The following is a 12,638-nucleotide window of genomic DNA, read 5'->3' as shown; positions in this document are numbered from 1 at the left end:
CGGGTCGGCCGATCGCCCGAACAACACCGGCAACGCTTCCGCTCCCTGGACTTGGGCGAGGCCGGCCGACCCTTGCGTTGGCCCAACAGCTCCGCGACCTGCCGCAAGTGGCTACTGGCCGAGGGAAGCGACGTGGAGCGTGTCATCGATCTGGTGGTGCTGGAGCAGTTCATCACTCGGCTCCCCAAGAAGACGGCCGAGTGGGTCCAGTGCCACCACCCCGCGTCGCTGGAATAAGCCATCCACCTGGCGGAGGACCACATGGTGGCGTGCCCAGGGGTCGGCACACCCCCACCTACTAACTCTCTCTCCCCTTCTCTCTCTCGCCCTGTCCCTCTCCCTAGGTCCCGTCCACCTGGCCCTCCTCGTGTCCCGCCCCGGGGGCGGAGCGGGACGGACCAAGGCCGCTTCGCGTACATAAGGGCCCCGCCCAGGGGGGCGGGCCTCGGGGCTGCGGGAGGGGACAGTAATTCCGTCTCTCCGCTCTCTCCACGCCAATTCCCCTCTCCACTCCCTGCCATTGGGGCGGCGGGTAGGTCTGGGCTGGTCTGTTGGCGTTGCGGGGACCCGGAGCATTTCGTGGACAGGTGTCCAGTGATGGAGGTGGAGATGATGGTCCGGGTCCCGGACGACCCACGGGCCACCGCCGGTCAGGCTGGCGAGTACCAAATTCCCGTGAGTATCAAGGGGGGTACATACCCGGCCTAGGTGGATTCAGGATGCAACCAAACCTCAATCCATCAAAGCCTGGTTCAACCGGGGGCATTGGATACAAGCCGCGTGGTTAAGGTGCGGTGTGTACACGGGGATGTGGTGGAATATCCGGTCGTCCCAATTTTGATTCAATTTCGGGGACAAAAACATAGTGTGGAGGTGGTGGTTAGTCCCCACCTCCGGCATCCCGTGATTTTGGGGACGAATTGGCCCGCGTTTACAGATTTATTGGGGTCGTTATGTGCGGATGCCTCTTGGGGAAAAATGGCACGGAAGGGGACCGCGCGGGTGCAGGTGGGGGAAACTGAGCCAGGACCGCTGAGGCCGGCTTCAGGGGAACCGAGTGGAATCGGGAGACTAATTCTCTCGGACCACGATGACTTTCCCCTGGAGCAGTCTCAGGATGAGACGCTAAAACATGCGTTCCAGCAGGTCCGCACCATCGATGGCCAGCCTCTCCGACCAGCCCTTCCGCTCTCCTATCCCTATTTTGCCATTTTAAAAGACCGGTTGTATCGAGTGACCCAAGACGCTCAGACAAAAGTAAATACAACCCAGTTGTTAGTTCCAAAGAGCCGCAGGGAAATGCTTTTCCATGTGGCTCATTCTAATCCTATGGCGGGCCATTTGGGACAGGCAGCCACACTAAATCGCCTCATGACCCGATTCTTCTGGCCGGGCATTCATGACAACATGCGCAGGTGGTGCGCGTCTTGTCCGGAATGTCAGTTGGTGAACCCACCGGCCGCCCCAAAAGCGCCGTTGCGCCCTCTCCCATTAATGCAGGCCCCCTTCGAAAGAATTGGTATGGACCTCATCGGGCCATTAGAGCGATCAGCACGAGGACATCGCTTTGCATTAGTCATAGTTGATTATGCAACACGATATCCTGAAGCAGTGGCCCTCCGCAACATTTCCGCTAAAAGTGTTGCGGATGCCCTGTTTCGTCTTATCTCCCGGGTGGGGGTTCCGAAAGAAATCCTTACTGATCAAGGTACGGCGTTTATGTCACGTACGCTACGCGAACTATACGGATTGTTGGGCATTAAGTCGATTCGAACAAGCGTCTATCACCCACAAATGGACGGCCTGGTCGAACGATTTAATCGCACTCTTAAATCCATGATCCGTAAGTTCGTTCAGGAAGACGCCAAAAATTGGGACAGGTGGCTAGAGCCCTTGTTATTCGCTGTGCGAGAGGTCCCACAAGCCTCCACGGGGTTTTCCCCCTTCGAGCTTCTCTATGGACGCCAGCCCCGGGGGGTGCTGGACGTTCTGAGAGAAACTTGGGAGGAGGGACCATCTCAGGGCAAAAACGAAATTCAATACGTACTGGACTTGAGAACAAAACTCCACACATTGGGGCGGCTATCAAGGGAGAATTTGTTACAAGCCCAGGACCGCCAGAGTCGGCTGTATAACAGGGGAACTAGCTTACGGAAATTTGCACCGGGAGAGAAAGTACTTGTATTACTCCCAACGTCGAGCTCTAAATTATTGGCTAAGTGGCAGGGGCCGTTTGAGGTCGCACGCCAAGTCGGGGATCTCGATTATGAGGTAATACTGTCCGATAGGAATGTGGAGCATCAGGTTTACCATCTCAATCTCCTTAAAAAATGGAATGAGGCGGAATCAGTGATGTTGGCAACGGTGATTGGGGGGGAGGATGATCTCGGGCCAGAGGCGAATATAAAACCACAATCCCTCGCCCTGGCTCCAGGTGGAGATCATCTCTCGCCGTGCCAACTCACTGATTTAACGAAGTTACAGGCAGATTTTGCCGATGTCTTTTCGCCCCTACCGGGCCGCACTAACCTAATTCAGCACCATATCGAGACCGAGCCGGGCGTGGTAGTTCGCAGCCGGCCGTATCGCTTACCTGAGCACAAGAAAAAAGTAGTTCAGGCTGAATTAGGCGCTATGCTTGACATGGGGGTAATAGAAGAATCCAACAGTAACTGGGCGAGCCCGATAGTTTTAGTTCCGAAAACGGACGGCTCAGTCCGGTTCTGTGTGGATTATCGCAAGGTGAATGCTGTGTCGAAGTTCGACGTGTGTCCAATGCCGCGGGTTGACGAGTTGCTTGATCGGTTAGGCACGGCTCGCTTTTATTCGACATTGGACTTAACGAAGGGTTATTGGCAGTTCCCCTTGTCTCCATTATCCCGAGATAAAACAGCTTTCACAACGCCGTTTGGTTTACACCAATTTGTTACCCTTCCCTTTGGCTTGTTCGGGGCGCCTGCAACCTTTCAGCGCCTCATGGATAGAATCTTGCGGCCCCATGCGGCATATGCGGCTGCCTACCTGGATGATATCATTATATTCAGTAATGATTGGCAGCGGCATATGCAGCATCTGAGGGCTGTTCTGAGGTCGCTGAGAGGAGCAGGCCTCACGGCCAACCCAAAGAAGTGTGCAATTGGGCGAGTGGAAGTAAGGTATCTGGGCTTCCACTTGGGGCATGGACAGGTGCATCCCCAAATTGATAAGACAGCCGCTATTGCGACCTGCCCATGTCCCAAGACCAAAAAGGAGGTGAGGCAGTTCTTGGGGCTGGCGGGATATTATAGGCGGTTTATTCCTAATTATTCGGACCTCACCAGCCCCTTGACTGACCTCACTAAAAAGGAGGTGCCAGATACGGTCCAGTGGACGGAGCCGTGTCAGCAGGCTTTTACCCAGGTCAAGGCTGCTCTATGTGGCGGGTCGTTATTACACTCTCCTGACTTTTCTCTCCCTTTTCTGTTGCAGACAGACGCGTCGGACAGGGGGCTAGGGGCGGTCCTGTCCCAGGAGTATCTAGCTCTTCAGCCTTTTAAATTCAAGATGATCCACAGGCCGGGTGTTCAGATGGCGGTGGCTGACTTCCTCTCCAGGAATGGGGGGGGGGGTGGGGGGGTGCAGGCCGGACGGCTCCCCGGCCTGAGTCGGGCGGTGGGGGTATGTGGCAGGGGGGGCGTGGTTTAGCGAAGTTTGCAGCGGGAGAGAGGATCAGGAGACGAGCGGTAAGTGAGTGGTTTGGGCAGAAATTATTATCACCTGTTTCTTGTTCTAGTAATTGGCGTGGAGCGGGTATAAAACGCCAGGAGAGACGGAAGCAAGGGAGAGAGAGCGGGACTGCTGACGGGAGTCGAAACTGGAAACCGGAAGCCGGAAAGCGAAAGCACCGAGTGAACGCAGCAAAATAGAAGTCACCATAGGGTGTTTGAAAACGTTTGTTTAATTTCAGTTAATAAATATACGTCAGCAGTCCAGCCGACCCCTTGTCCTCTTCCTTACCCATACGAACTCACAACACCAATCTATAGCGGGAATTTGAGGCATTTCCTCAGTAACCAGTATGGATCAGCTCTAGGGATGAGGCAGATATCATCCTCTTTTGGAAGGCCAGACAAAGTAGTTTTGCTTTCACAACAAAACACACAGTGTCTCCATGAGCAGCAGTGGTAAAAATTCTACAATGAGAATAAAAGTTACTCCTTTCTTTGCCCGAATATTTGGGAGGTATTATGTAAATCTTCCCACATAGTGACCTTGTTACAGTACAGACAGGTCGGAGACGGGAAATCACAGGTAAGGTGTTTTATTGACACAAGCAAATGGGATAGTGAACACCGGCGAGTCAAACTGAAGAGACAATCGTGACTGATGAGTGAGTGTAAAGATACTGTCCTTAGTATAAAGCAGAGTGAAGATCCAAGTGGCAGTATAGGAGTTGAGACATTGGAGGATGAAGACACACTCACTCGAGACAGGTAAGTATAACAATGGAAGTCCTTACAGAAAGCAAGTATGTGAGCCCTAGGTACAAACGAGACCAGACAGTGGCTGTGTGTGTGTGTGTGTGTGAGTGTCTTTTATGTACCAGTTGACTAGGGTGCTGACGAGGGGCAGGTGTGTGTGATCAGAACTCAGGTGAGGGAGTACACTGTGATTGGATGGTGTTGGAGCCTGGCGTGTCTGTGACAGACGTAGACATGTGGGGGGTTGTCTAAACGAGCTGTTTTTAGGAGGGCATGGACATGTCTAAACTTTTATAAAGTTTTATAAAGGGTTTGAGACGTTAGTCTTTACAACTTTAGGTATTTTATCTATTCATGAATGGCTTGTTACACTCAAAAGAGTAAGGAAAATTTGAAATTGCATCATATGAACCCTTTAAAAAGATCCATCAAAATAAAGTGTTACTGAATTTCTTTGCAATAACTACAAATTGACCGCATGAGAGAATCACCCTGCATTTACATTCAACTTTGATGCCAGCATATAAATAGATATGCTAATGTTGTTAATACTATATAAATGAAATACACATTGTGACATGAGAATAGATTTTAATTAGCACAAACTAATTATTATTAAGAGGCAAAAGCTAAGTAGCATGTTTCCTGGTTTCCATAAACTCATAGAGCACATGATGAGTGTGGTTTTGTCTATATTGTGAGAACCAAATGAGAGTAAAATCATCTGAAATAATTTATATTGCGAGAAGCAACCAACATTCACATTTTGGGGCCCAGAAAAATTTGCTTTGCTGATGGCCTTGTCTTAACATAACATCTCAGGTTACTTGACTGTAATCCTGTTCCCTGATCACTTGGCCATCTTATTTTCATCTGATTGAAACTGATATTTTCTAAGGCTCTATGGGGCCCTCATCAATCAGAGTGTAGCAAGCTGAAATGTTGGCTATATGGACTCTGGGAGTACCAGGACATGTACCTGAGAACAGTTTTTCCTGCATGAATTCCAACACTGAAACAACTTGGCTGTGAACTGTCTGTAGCGTTTGTCCTACACAAACTTCTGTGCCATCTGATAACATAGTCTAGTGGAGCAAAACTGTAGCACTTAGAATAATCTGTAATACATCATTTGGAAGCCCAACATCTCTAAATTGGTGTTTTTTTCAGAGGCCAATCAGGAAGTTTCCAGGACTCAGACCGAGGATGAAGTACCATCCCCTATGCCTGAGATAGGGGATCTCTCCTGTTGGGAATTGCCCATGGCGAGCCATCGAGAAGGGACAATAGGTCTGAGAACCACACTCTGGTTGGCCACCAAGGTGCTATCAGAAAGAGGCAACACCCTTTTTAATGGACTTTGGCCAAACAAAGCAATCAGGGGAAATGCCTAAAGATGCAGTTTGGACCATGTATAGGCCATTTTGTCCAAACCCAGGGCAGTTGGGGGTTTCAGAGACAAGTAAAGGGGATACTGTGCTATCTCTTGTGAAGCAAGAAGGTCCACCTCTGCTTGGTAGAACTGTCTGCCTACATTGGGGTGGAATTTCCATCTCCCTATGTCACAGCTTTTCTAGGCGACAGTAACTTTTCTGGCCTGATATTATTCAGGGTGTTTAGAATGGTTTCTACACATGCATGAGAAGGCTGGGCCACATTGTGGTCGAATCCTATACAAACCCTTAATAAGTTGTCCCCTGGGGAGGAGAGCGAATGCTTTTCTTGGCCTGCAGTCTCAACCCCAGGGACATGAGATAAGCAGGGACATCATCTCGATGTCACAGCACAAGTTCTTGAGACTGGGTCAAAATCAGCCAGTCATCTATGCAATTTAATATGTGGATTCCCTGGAGCTGCAATGAAGCCAGAGCAGCATCCATATATTTTGTGTATGTGCGGGTTGACAAGGCTAGTCTGAAAGAAAGAACATGATACTGGTAAGCATTGGTCCTGAATTGGATTTGAGAAACAATCATTTTGATTGTCAGCATTTTGAACTTGTTCTATGTGAGTTCTGAAGTAGCTATTCAATCCACGAAGATCCAAAATTGGATGGAACCCATTTTTTACCCCTTGGAAACCAGAAAACACTGGCTGTAGTAGCCCGACTCTCTGTCTGGGAGGGGAACGTTCTATGACCCCTTTGTCCAGCAGATCTTGCAATTCATGTGTCAACAAATGAACTTTCATGGTAATGGGCTGGATGGCTGACAGCCCCGACACTTGAGCACAACAAGGGAGAAACTTGTCGAAAGTTTATTTGTGATGCTTTGCCTCTTGGAACCTAATGATGACTTTTCTGACAGAGTCACCAAATAGACGACATGTCAAGGAGGAACATCAAGGGGGAACGCTCTGGCCCTGAACTTGATGCCTGTGAAGTTAAACCACAGATGCTTCTCCACGTTGACCTTAGCAGCCATAGAAAAACAGATGGCGTGAGCTGTCTACTAAGTTGGGAGAGACAGATCTGTGGCCTTGAGAAGTTCTAATAATGAGTCCTCCTCAATACCCCTGCTCACCTCAGATCTTTTAGAAGGTCAGCATGTTATGCCTGCAAAACTGCAATGATGTACATCATGTAGATGCTACTCTGCATGGCTTGGTCGGAAGCATTGGTCTTTAAGTGATGATGCACTCCCAGGGGGAGAGGTAGCCTGTGAGCATCTCTTCCACCTGGGGCATCATTCTATGCCTTTTTTTTCATCCTGGATAGTCGAATAAGTCAACATTGAGTGACATCACTACCGGTTTGACCGTGAATAAAAGGGCGCCAGTAGTATACATCATCCTCCTTTGTCAGGTATGTTCCAGGAACTGGACAAAGTGCATATCAGGGTGATAAACCTGAAGGCCTGCCTCGTTTGCAAAGAGAGTTTCTGTAGCTCAGTATTAACCAAAACTGGTTGTTTCCACCCAGTTCTCAGAGCTCAACAACAAAAACAACAAAAAAGGGTGTGCAAACTTTGTTGCAAAAGAAAACCCTCTTGTCAATACTAGGAGAACTGTGTGAGTTTTTTTCGTAACATGGGTTTCAAGAAATCATACCAAGCTCTTTAAATGGGAAGAGAACCTTGCTAATTTACCCTACATTGGGTAAGAGTCCTAACTCATGCTCTAGTGAAGACGTAGCTATTCAACGCACACAACCCAAGAACGTGGCAAACACTCAAGACTGGAAGGGCCAAGGAAGAAGCACAGGAGGAAGAGAGATTATATTTTTCCTGAGCAGTTCTAGAACACTCAGCTAGTGAAGCAGAAATCATGATCACAATTAAAATATGATTCATCGTGTAGCCCAGCGGTTCTGAATTCCAGTCCTCGCGCCCCACTGCTCTGCACATATTGTATGTCTCTCTTTGTTAACACACCTGCTTCTGATGATCAGTTCATTAGAAGTGAGCTCTGTGCATGAACTGTGTTCTGACTGACATGGTCTCTACACAGTGTTAACTGCTCCCTACTCCCTGAGCATTTGTTGAAGTTTACTTCACTTTGGAACATTCATTCACGGATTTGCATTGCACAACGTCCATCTGCACACATGGACAACTATGACATCATATACCTCTGTAAATCAATACAGTTTAAATTCATGTCTCGCACATTTCAATACACATGAGTTCACTTCCACCATTATAACTGCAGTATATATTCCACCATCTCAGGGGACCTGTGCTGGGCCACAAACACCTCCAGCCTGGTCACGAAGACTCAGGAAGAAGAACAAGCTGTCTTCAGCCATGCTGGTGAACTTTTACCAGTGTGCGATCGAGAGCGTACTGACCAGTTGCATCACAGTCTGGTATGGGAACTGCTCAGTTGCTTGCTGCAAGGCACTGCAGAGGGTGGTGAAAACCTCCCAATGCATCACAGGGACACCACTTCCTACTATTGAGGACATTCAGAGAAACCCCTGTCTACGTCGAGATCGCAGCATTCCTAAGGACTTCTCTCAGCCTGACCATAGACCATTTAACCTCCTGCCCTTCTGTGAGGCGCTTCAGGAGCCTCCGGACAAGGACCAGCAGATTCAGGAACAGCTTTTTCCCTACAGCTGTCTCCTTACTGAATTCTGCTCTCTGACACCCCACACACCATCACTACATCAATACATCTGGTTTACAAACAAACAAAAAAAGTTCACTTGTTACAACTTGCTCTACTGTCTGTTCTGTCTATTCTGTCATCCCAGAATACCGAATGATCCATTTGTACACTGGAATATTTTATATTACTTTTTTTACTATCCATTGCATTAGTATTAATTATGTTGGTAATGTTTGGTTCCAAGTATCCTTTGTAGCTTCAGCAGTACTTCAATCATCACTCACTGAGTGATTAATATGCTTTAGATGCAGAAGCTTTATCAGTGTCATCATAGACACTTCCCTTCTCAGGGAACCATAGTTCAAGTCATAACCTGAGATGTTTTTCCACAGAAGAAAGTAATACAGATTTGGAATGACATGAGGTTTAGTAAATGATGATCAGATTTTCTATCCCTTCAAGACAACCAGTGAGAGCCAGTAAAATGTGTTTGTATCATGTGCGAAACTGTTTTGGCTTTAAAAGATTATTGCTTCCATCAAAATGAGACTGATTAAATGCCTAAATGTAAGATATTCATGTGATGTGCTAAAAGAGCAGCTCACCTCACTGACACATAATCTTTAAGATTCTGTGACACTCCCAACAGCTTACAGTAATTAGTCATGTATGTGACATTTGTGAGCATGACTTTCTTCTTGTAGATATTCCCAACATCGCAATCCTGCAAATACAGTTTAGAAACGTATTGGCATAATGTAAAGATGATGGCTGCATTCACATTTCAAGGCTGCGTTTACAAATGGCAAAAAAAAAAAAACTGATTCTTTTTTCACATGTGACACAAGTAGGATATTGTTGCACAAGTGTAAACACAAGTTTCTGCACAATATCTGATTTTTTGCATTTTTGAGCCACTTCCAAATGTGTTTTTAAATCAGATGTATTTCCAATGTGGACATCCGACCTATGTTTAAATGCTTATATCTGATTCCAAGTGGAATTCCAAGCCATCGTAAGTTGAGGGAGACACATTTGGCAACAAATTTAAATGTTCTTAATGTCAAATTATAAAAAAATTATGTTTATGCACTTGCACAAAAACACAATTTCTTTTCAAATTCAAAGAGCCTCTTGACGGTAATTATATAAATAATTTTATATACAGCTGTTCAAAACCTGAGGATCAACCATGTCGAATTATTAAATTTCAGTGGAGATTCAGGTAAATTATATCGGACACAAGTCATGGCTTAAGTGTATGACAAAAAATGAGATAAGGTTAAATAAATAAATTAATAAAAACCTTGTATCTGTGCTTTAAGCCTTGCAGTGTAAACGCAGCCAGTGAGCTGATGATGTTTATAAAAAAACATATTAGACTAAAACATAATGGAAACTTTGAATGGAAATTCTTTGCCGCCCTCATGGCAATGCATATGTTATTGTCTTATAAATGAAGAATATGTGCAATATTTTAACAGACAGCATGACTTAAGAACCTAAGTTTTGAACACCACAATTACGATGGAAAAATGCTGCATTCTGTACCTTAAACAGAATAACCTCTGGTTTGCTGATGAATGGTGGTCCTTTTGATTCTCTACTCTTTACAGTCTTTTTTGCCAATTTTGAAACCAAACTTTTGTTCACGTCTGTCTTTATGGTGGTATAAGATGTTTCAAGTTGAATATTTTCATCTGATGTTGCCTAGGTGGGACAAATATGAAAAAAAAGGAATTGTAATTAAGTATAATTAAAGCAACATTGAGGGGAGGGTAAAATTAAAATGAGAGATTGCTATGCATTGCCAACCAACTAACATTGCTCCACTCCTGCTGCAGTGCTTAATTTGTAAATTGCAACGTCCTGGAACAAAGCGGGGTAACAGATCTGGCATGTGATTAGAAGAGGGAGAGCTAATGGAGCGCTCATGTAAAAACATTTCTAGGCCTGTAAAAGTTTTTGAAAAGTCATGTAATTTTATTTCACAAATCTCTATATAATAGTGTTATATTTAATCCGGACCGGAATTTCAAAGCTAGATTTTGTGTTTATCGAATAGCTTTACCAATTCCTGCAGCTTTCAATTTATTATGAGGAAATACCTGCAAACATTTATTCAATATAGCATGTAGATTAGATGAGTAAATAAATCCACCCAAACAAAATCATATTTAATTAGTAATTAGAAAAATGCATCGGTGGTTCCTCTTTCACTCAAGTGGCTTCACATCGGTGCATCTCACCTGCACTACAAGCGAGCTGCTGCATGCTGATCTCAGACTTTCACTCGCATTTCAGGACATTTGATAGAACTGCCACGTGCCTAATCAGCAACTGTCGTTTTTTCAAAAAATGTATAATTTGCACATCTTAAGTCTTTTCAAGCCATTTAGTACTTGCGCACTCCAGATGTGTTTTTTTGTGTGCTCACAGTCATGAGTATCATATTGATTTATTTTGTGAACAAGTGAACAAACACACAGAAATCAACATCAAAATGGCCATCCTGGTGAGTATCCTAGCACAGTCAGTTTTGTCTAAAGTAAATGTATACAGTTGAGAAATAAAAATTTTTTTTTTTTAGTTTATCAGTATTGGATCCGTTCACATATCCCAACTTTTGTGCGGTCAAGTTCATTATTTAAAATGTAGATGTGCAGCAAGTCTTCACATAATACAATATTTTTTTGTGAATTATATGTATTCTACTGGTCAGCACAAACATCTCTGATTGGCACGTGAGGAGGGAGATCTGCCTAAATGAGGTGCTAGATCAGATTTCAGAGGTGCCAGATCCGGCTTTGTTCCAGCGCAAATTAAGCCCTGATCTGCTATTTCAACAAGAAGAATGTAGTCTGCAGAAATCAAAGTTGCAATCTCAGAGCAAAGACAGTATACATTCGAGACATGTCAAATGTAGTGAGAATCCAGTAGCATGACAGAAGACCTTTGTAAGAGAACCAAAGCTCTCTACATTTCAAACAAGCACTGCAGTTTGAGTGAGTGATGTAAGTAAGTGATGTTGACTTCTGATCAAACTTAATGAAATCAGTGTCATTGTATTTAATTTAAATTGTTACCTTATAATCTTTGTGTTTGTGTTCCCAAAAGCCTGTAAACTCAGGCTGGGCCAGGCTCATCTCTCCTTCATCCTCATCTTCAATTTCTCCCCGCTCTCCCCACTTCAGTTCCACAGAATCTAGAGAGGAACTGACCTCACTGTCACCAACACTACGGGACCTGCCACAAGATGCTCTGGAACTTGAAATTGCATGCCTTTCCTGAATTAAAAACAACAAGTGGACAAAAAAGAAGTTTTTTTCCAGTATGTTCAACACTCCACCAGCCTCTCTTCTGTCAAAAGCTATTGAAACTAGAGTTGTGTTCAATCAGCTCTCTGCTTTTATCTCTTAGAACAGACATTTAGTTTAGTTAAATGTTCCAGTTGGTCCATTGTTTCATTGCTTTCAGGTGTATCTTGTAATAAATCTGTATATTTAGCCTGCATACTTTATTTGTTTCTGTTCTAGCCTTGTTTTATGCAACATGTTGTCAGTCTCTTGCTACTCATTCAAGTCAAGTCATGTTTAAGTTATAGTTTATAATCACAGATGTATCGGATTCGATTGCGGTATTGCCTTGCTTGTCAGTGAACAACGGCTCTGTGTATTAAATGCCGCTCCATCTGAAAAGGAGGTGATGGAGATCTACTACCAGTCACAGAACCGTCTTTGCTGACGAGATGAGCTTGACAATCACATTCTCAGTTAATTTTTCATTCATTATATGTTACGCTGTCAGTCTCTGTTTTCCCGGGTGTTCCCTAGTGAGCTCACTTCTCCTTAGGCACTTCACCATAGGCACTTTAATTCCTCTAGTCTGGTTCTGTCTTCACAGTAATTGCACTCCAATTAGAATCGCACAGGTGCTGACAATCCTCTGTCATTAGTCTCCCTATATATAGTTGTCTTTGTCTGTCATCTGTATGGAGTCCTTACCCTATGTGTGAGTTGTGCTCGTCTCCCGAGTCTTCCCGTTACCTTCTTGTTCCTCCGAGTTCTTATCCGTTTCATCTGGTTCCCTCTTTTGTTTGGTTTGTCTCCCATGACTGTTTATTTTGTA

General features: G+C 45.0%; 1 protein-coding gene across 1 annotated transcript in view; it reads right to left on the bottom strand.

Moving 5' to 3' along the window:
* Nucleotides 1-12,638, bottom strand: part of cfap74 (cilia and flagella associated protein 74) — an 88,789-nt gene that overhangs the window by 66,623 nt on the left and 9,528 nt on the right. Inside the window, exons 11-13 of the mRNA XM_052562869.1 lie at nucleotides 11,597-11,797; nucleotides 10,062-10,220; nucleotides 9,116-9,234 (exon numbers count right to left, since the gene is read on the bottom strand). Coding sequence (XP_052418829.1) covers nucleotides 9,116-9,234; nucleotides 10,062-10,220; nucleotides 11,597-11,797 — 479 coding nt within the window. The remainder of the gene's footprint in view (nucleotides 1-9,115; nucleotides 9,235-10,061; nucleotides 10,221-11,596; nucleotides 11,798-12,638) is intronic.

The sequence above is a fragment of the Carassius gibelio genome, chromosome B8, assembly GCF_023724105.1.
Source record: "Carassius gibelio isolate Cgi1373 ecotype wild population from Czech Republic chromosome B8, carGib1.2-hapl.c, whole genome shotgun sequence".
Classification (NCBI taxonomy): Eukaryota; Metazoa; Chordata; class Actinopteri; order Cypriniformes; family Cyprinidae; genus Carassius; species Carassius gibelio.
The sequence above is the reverse complement of the archived record's forward strand: the minus strand, read 5'-3'. Positions and strand labels throughout refer to the sequence as shown.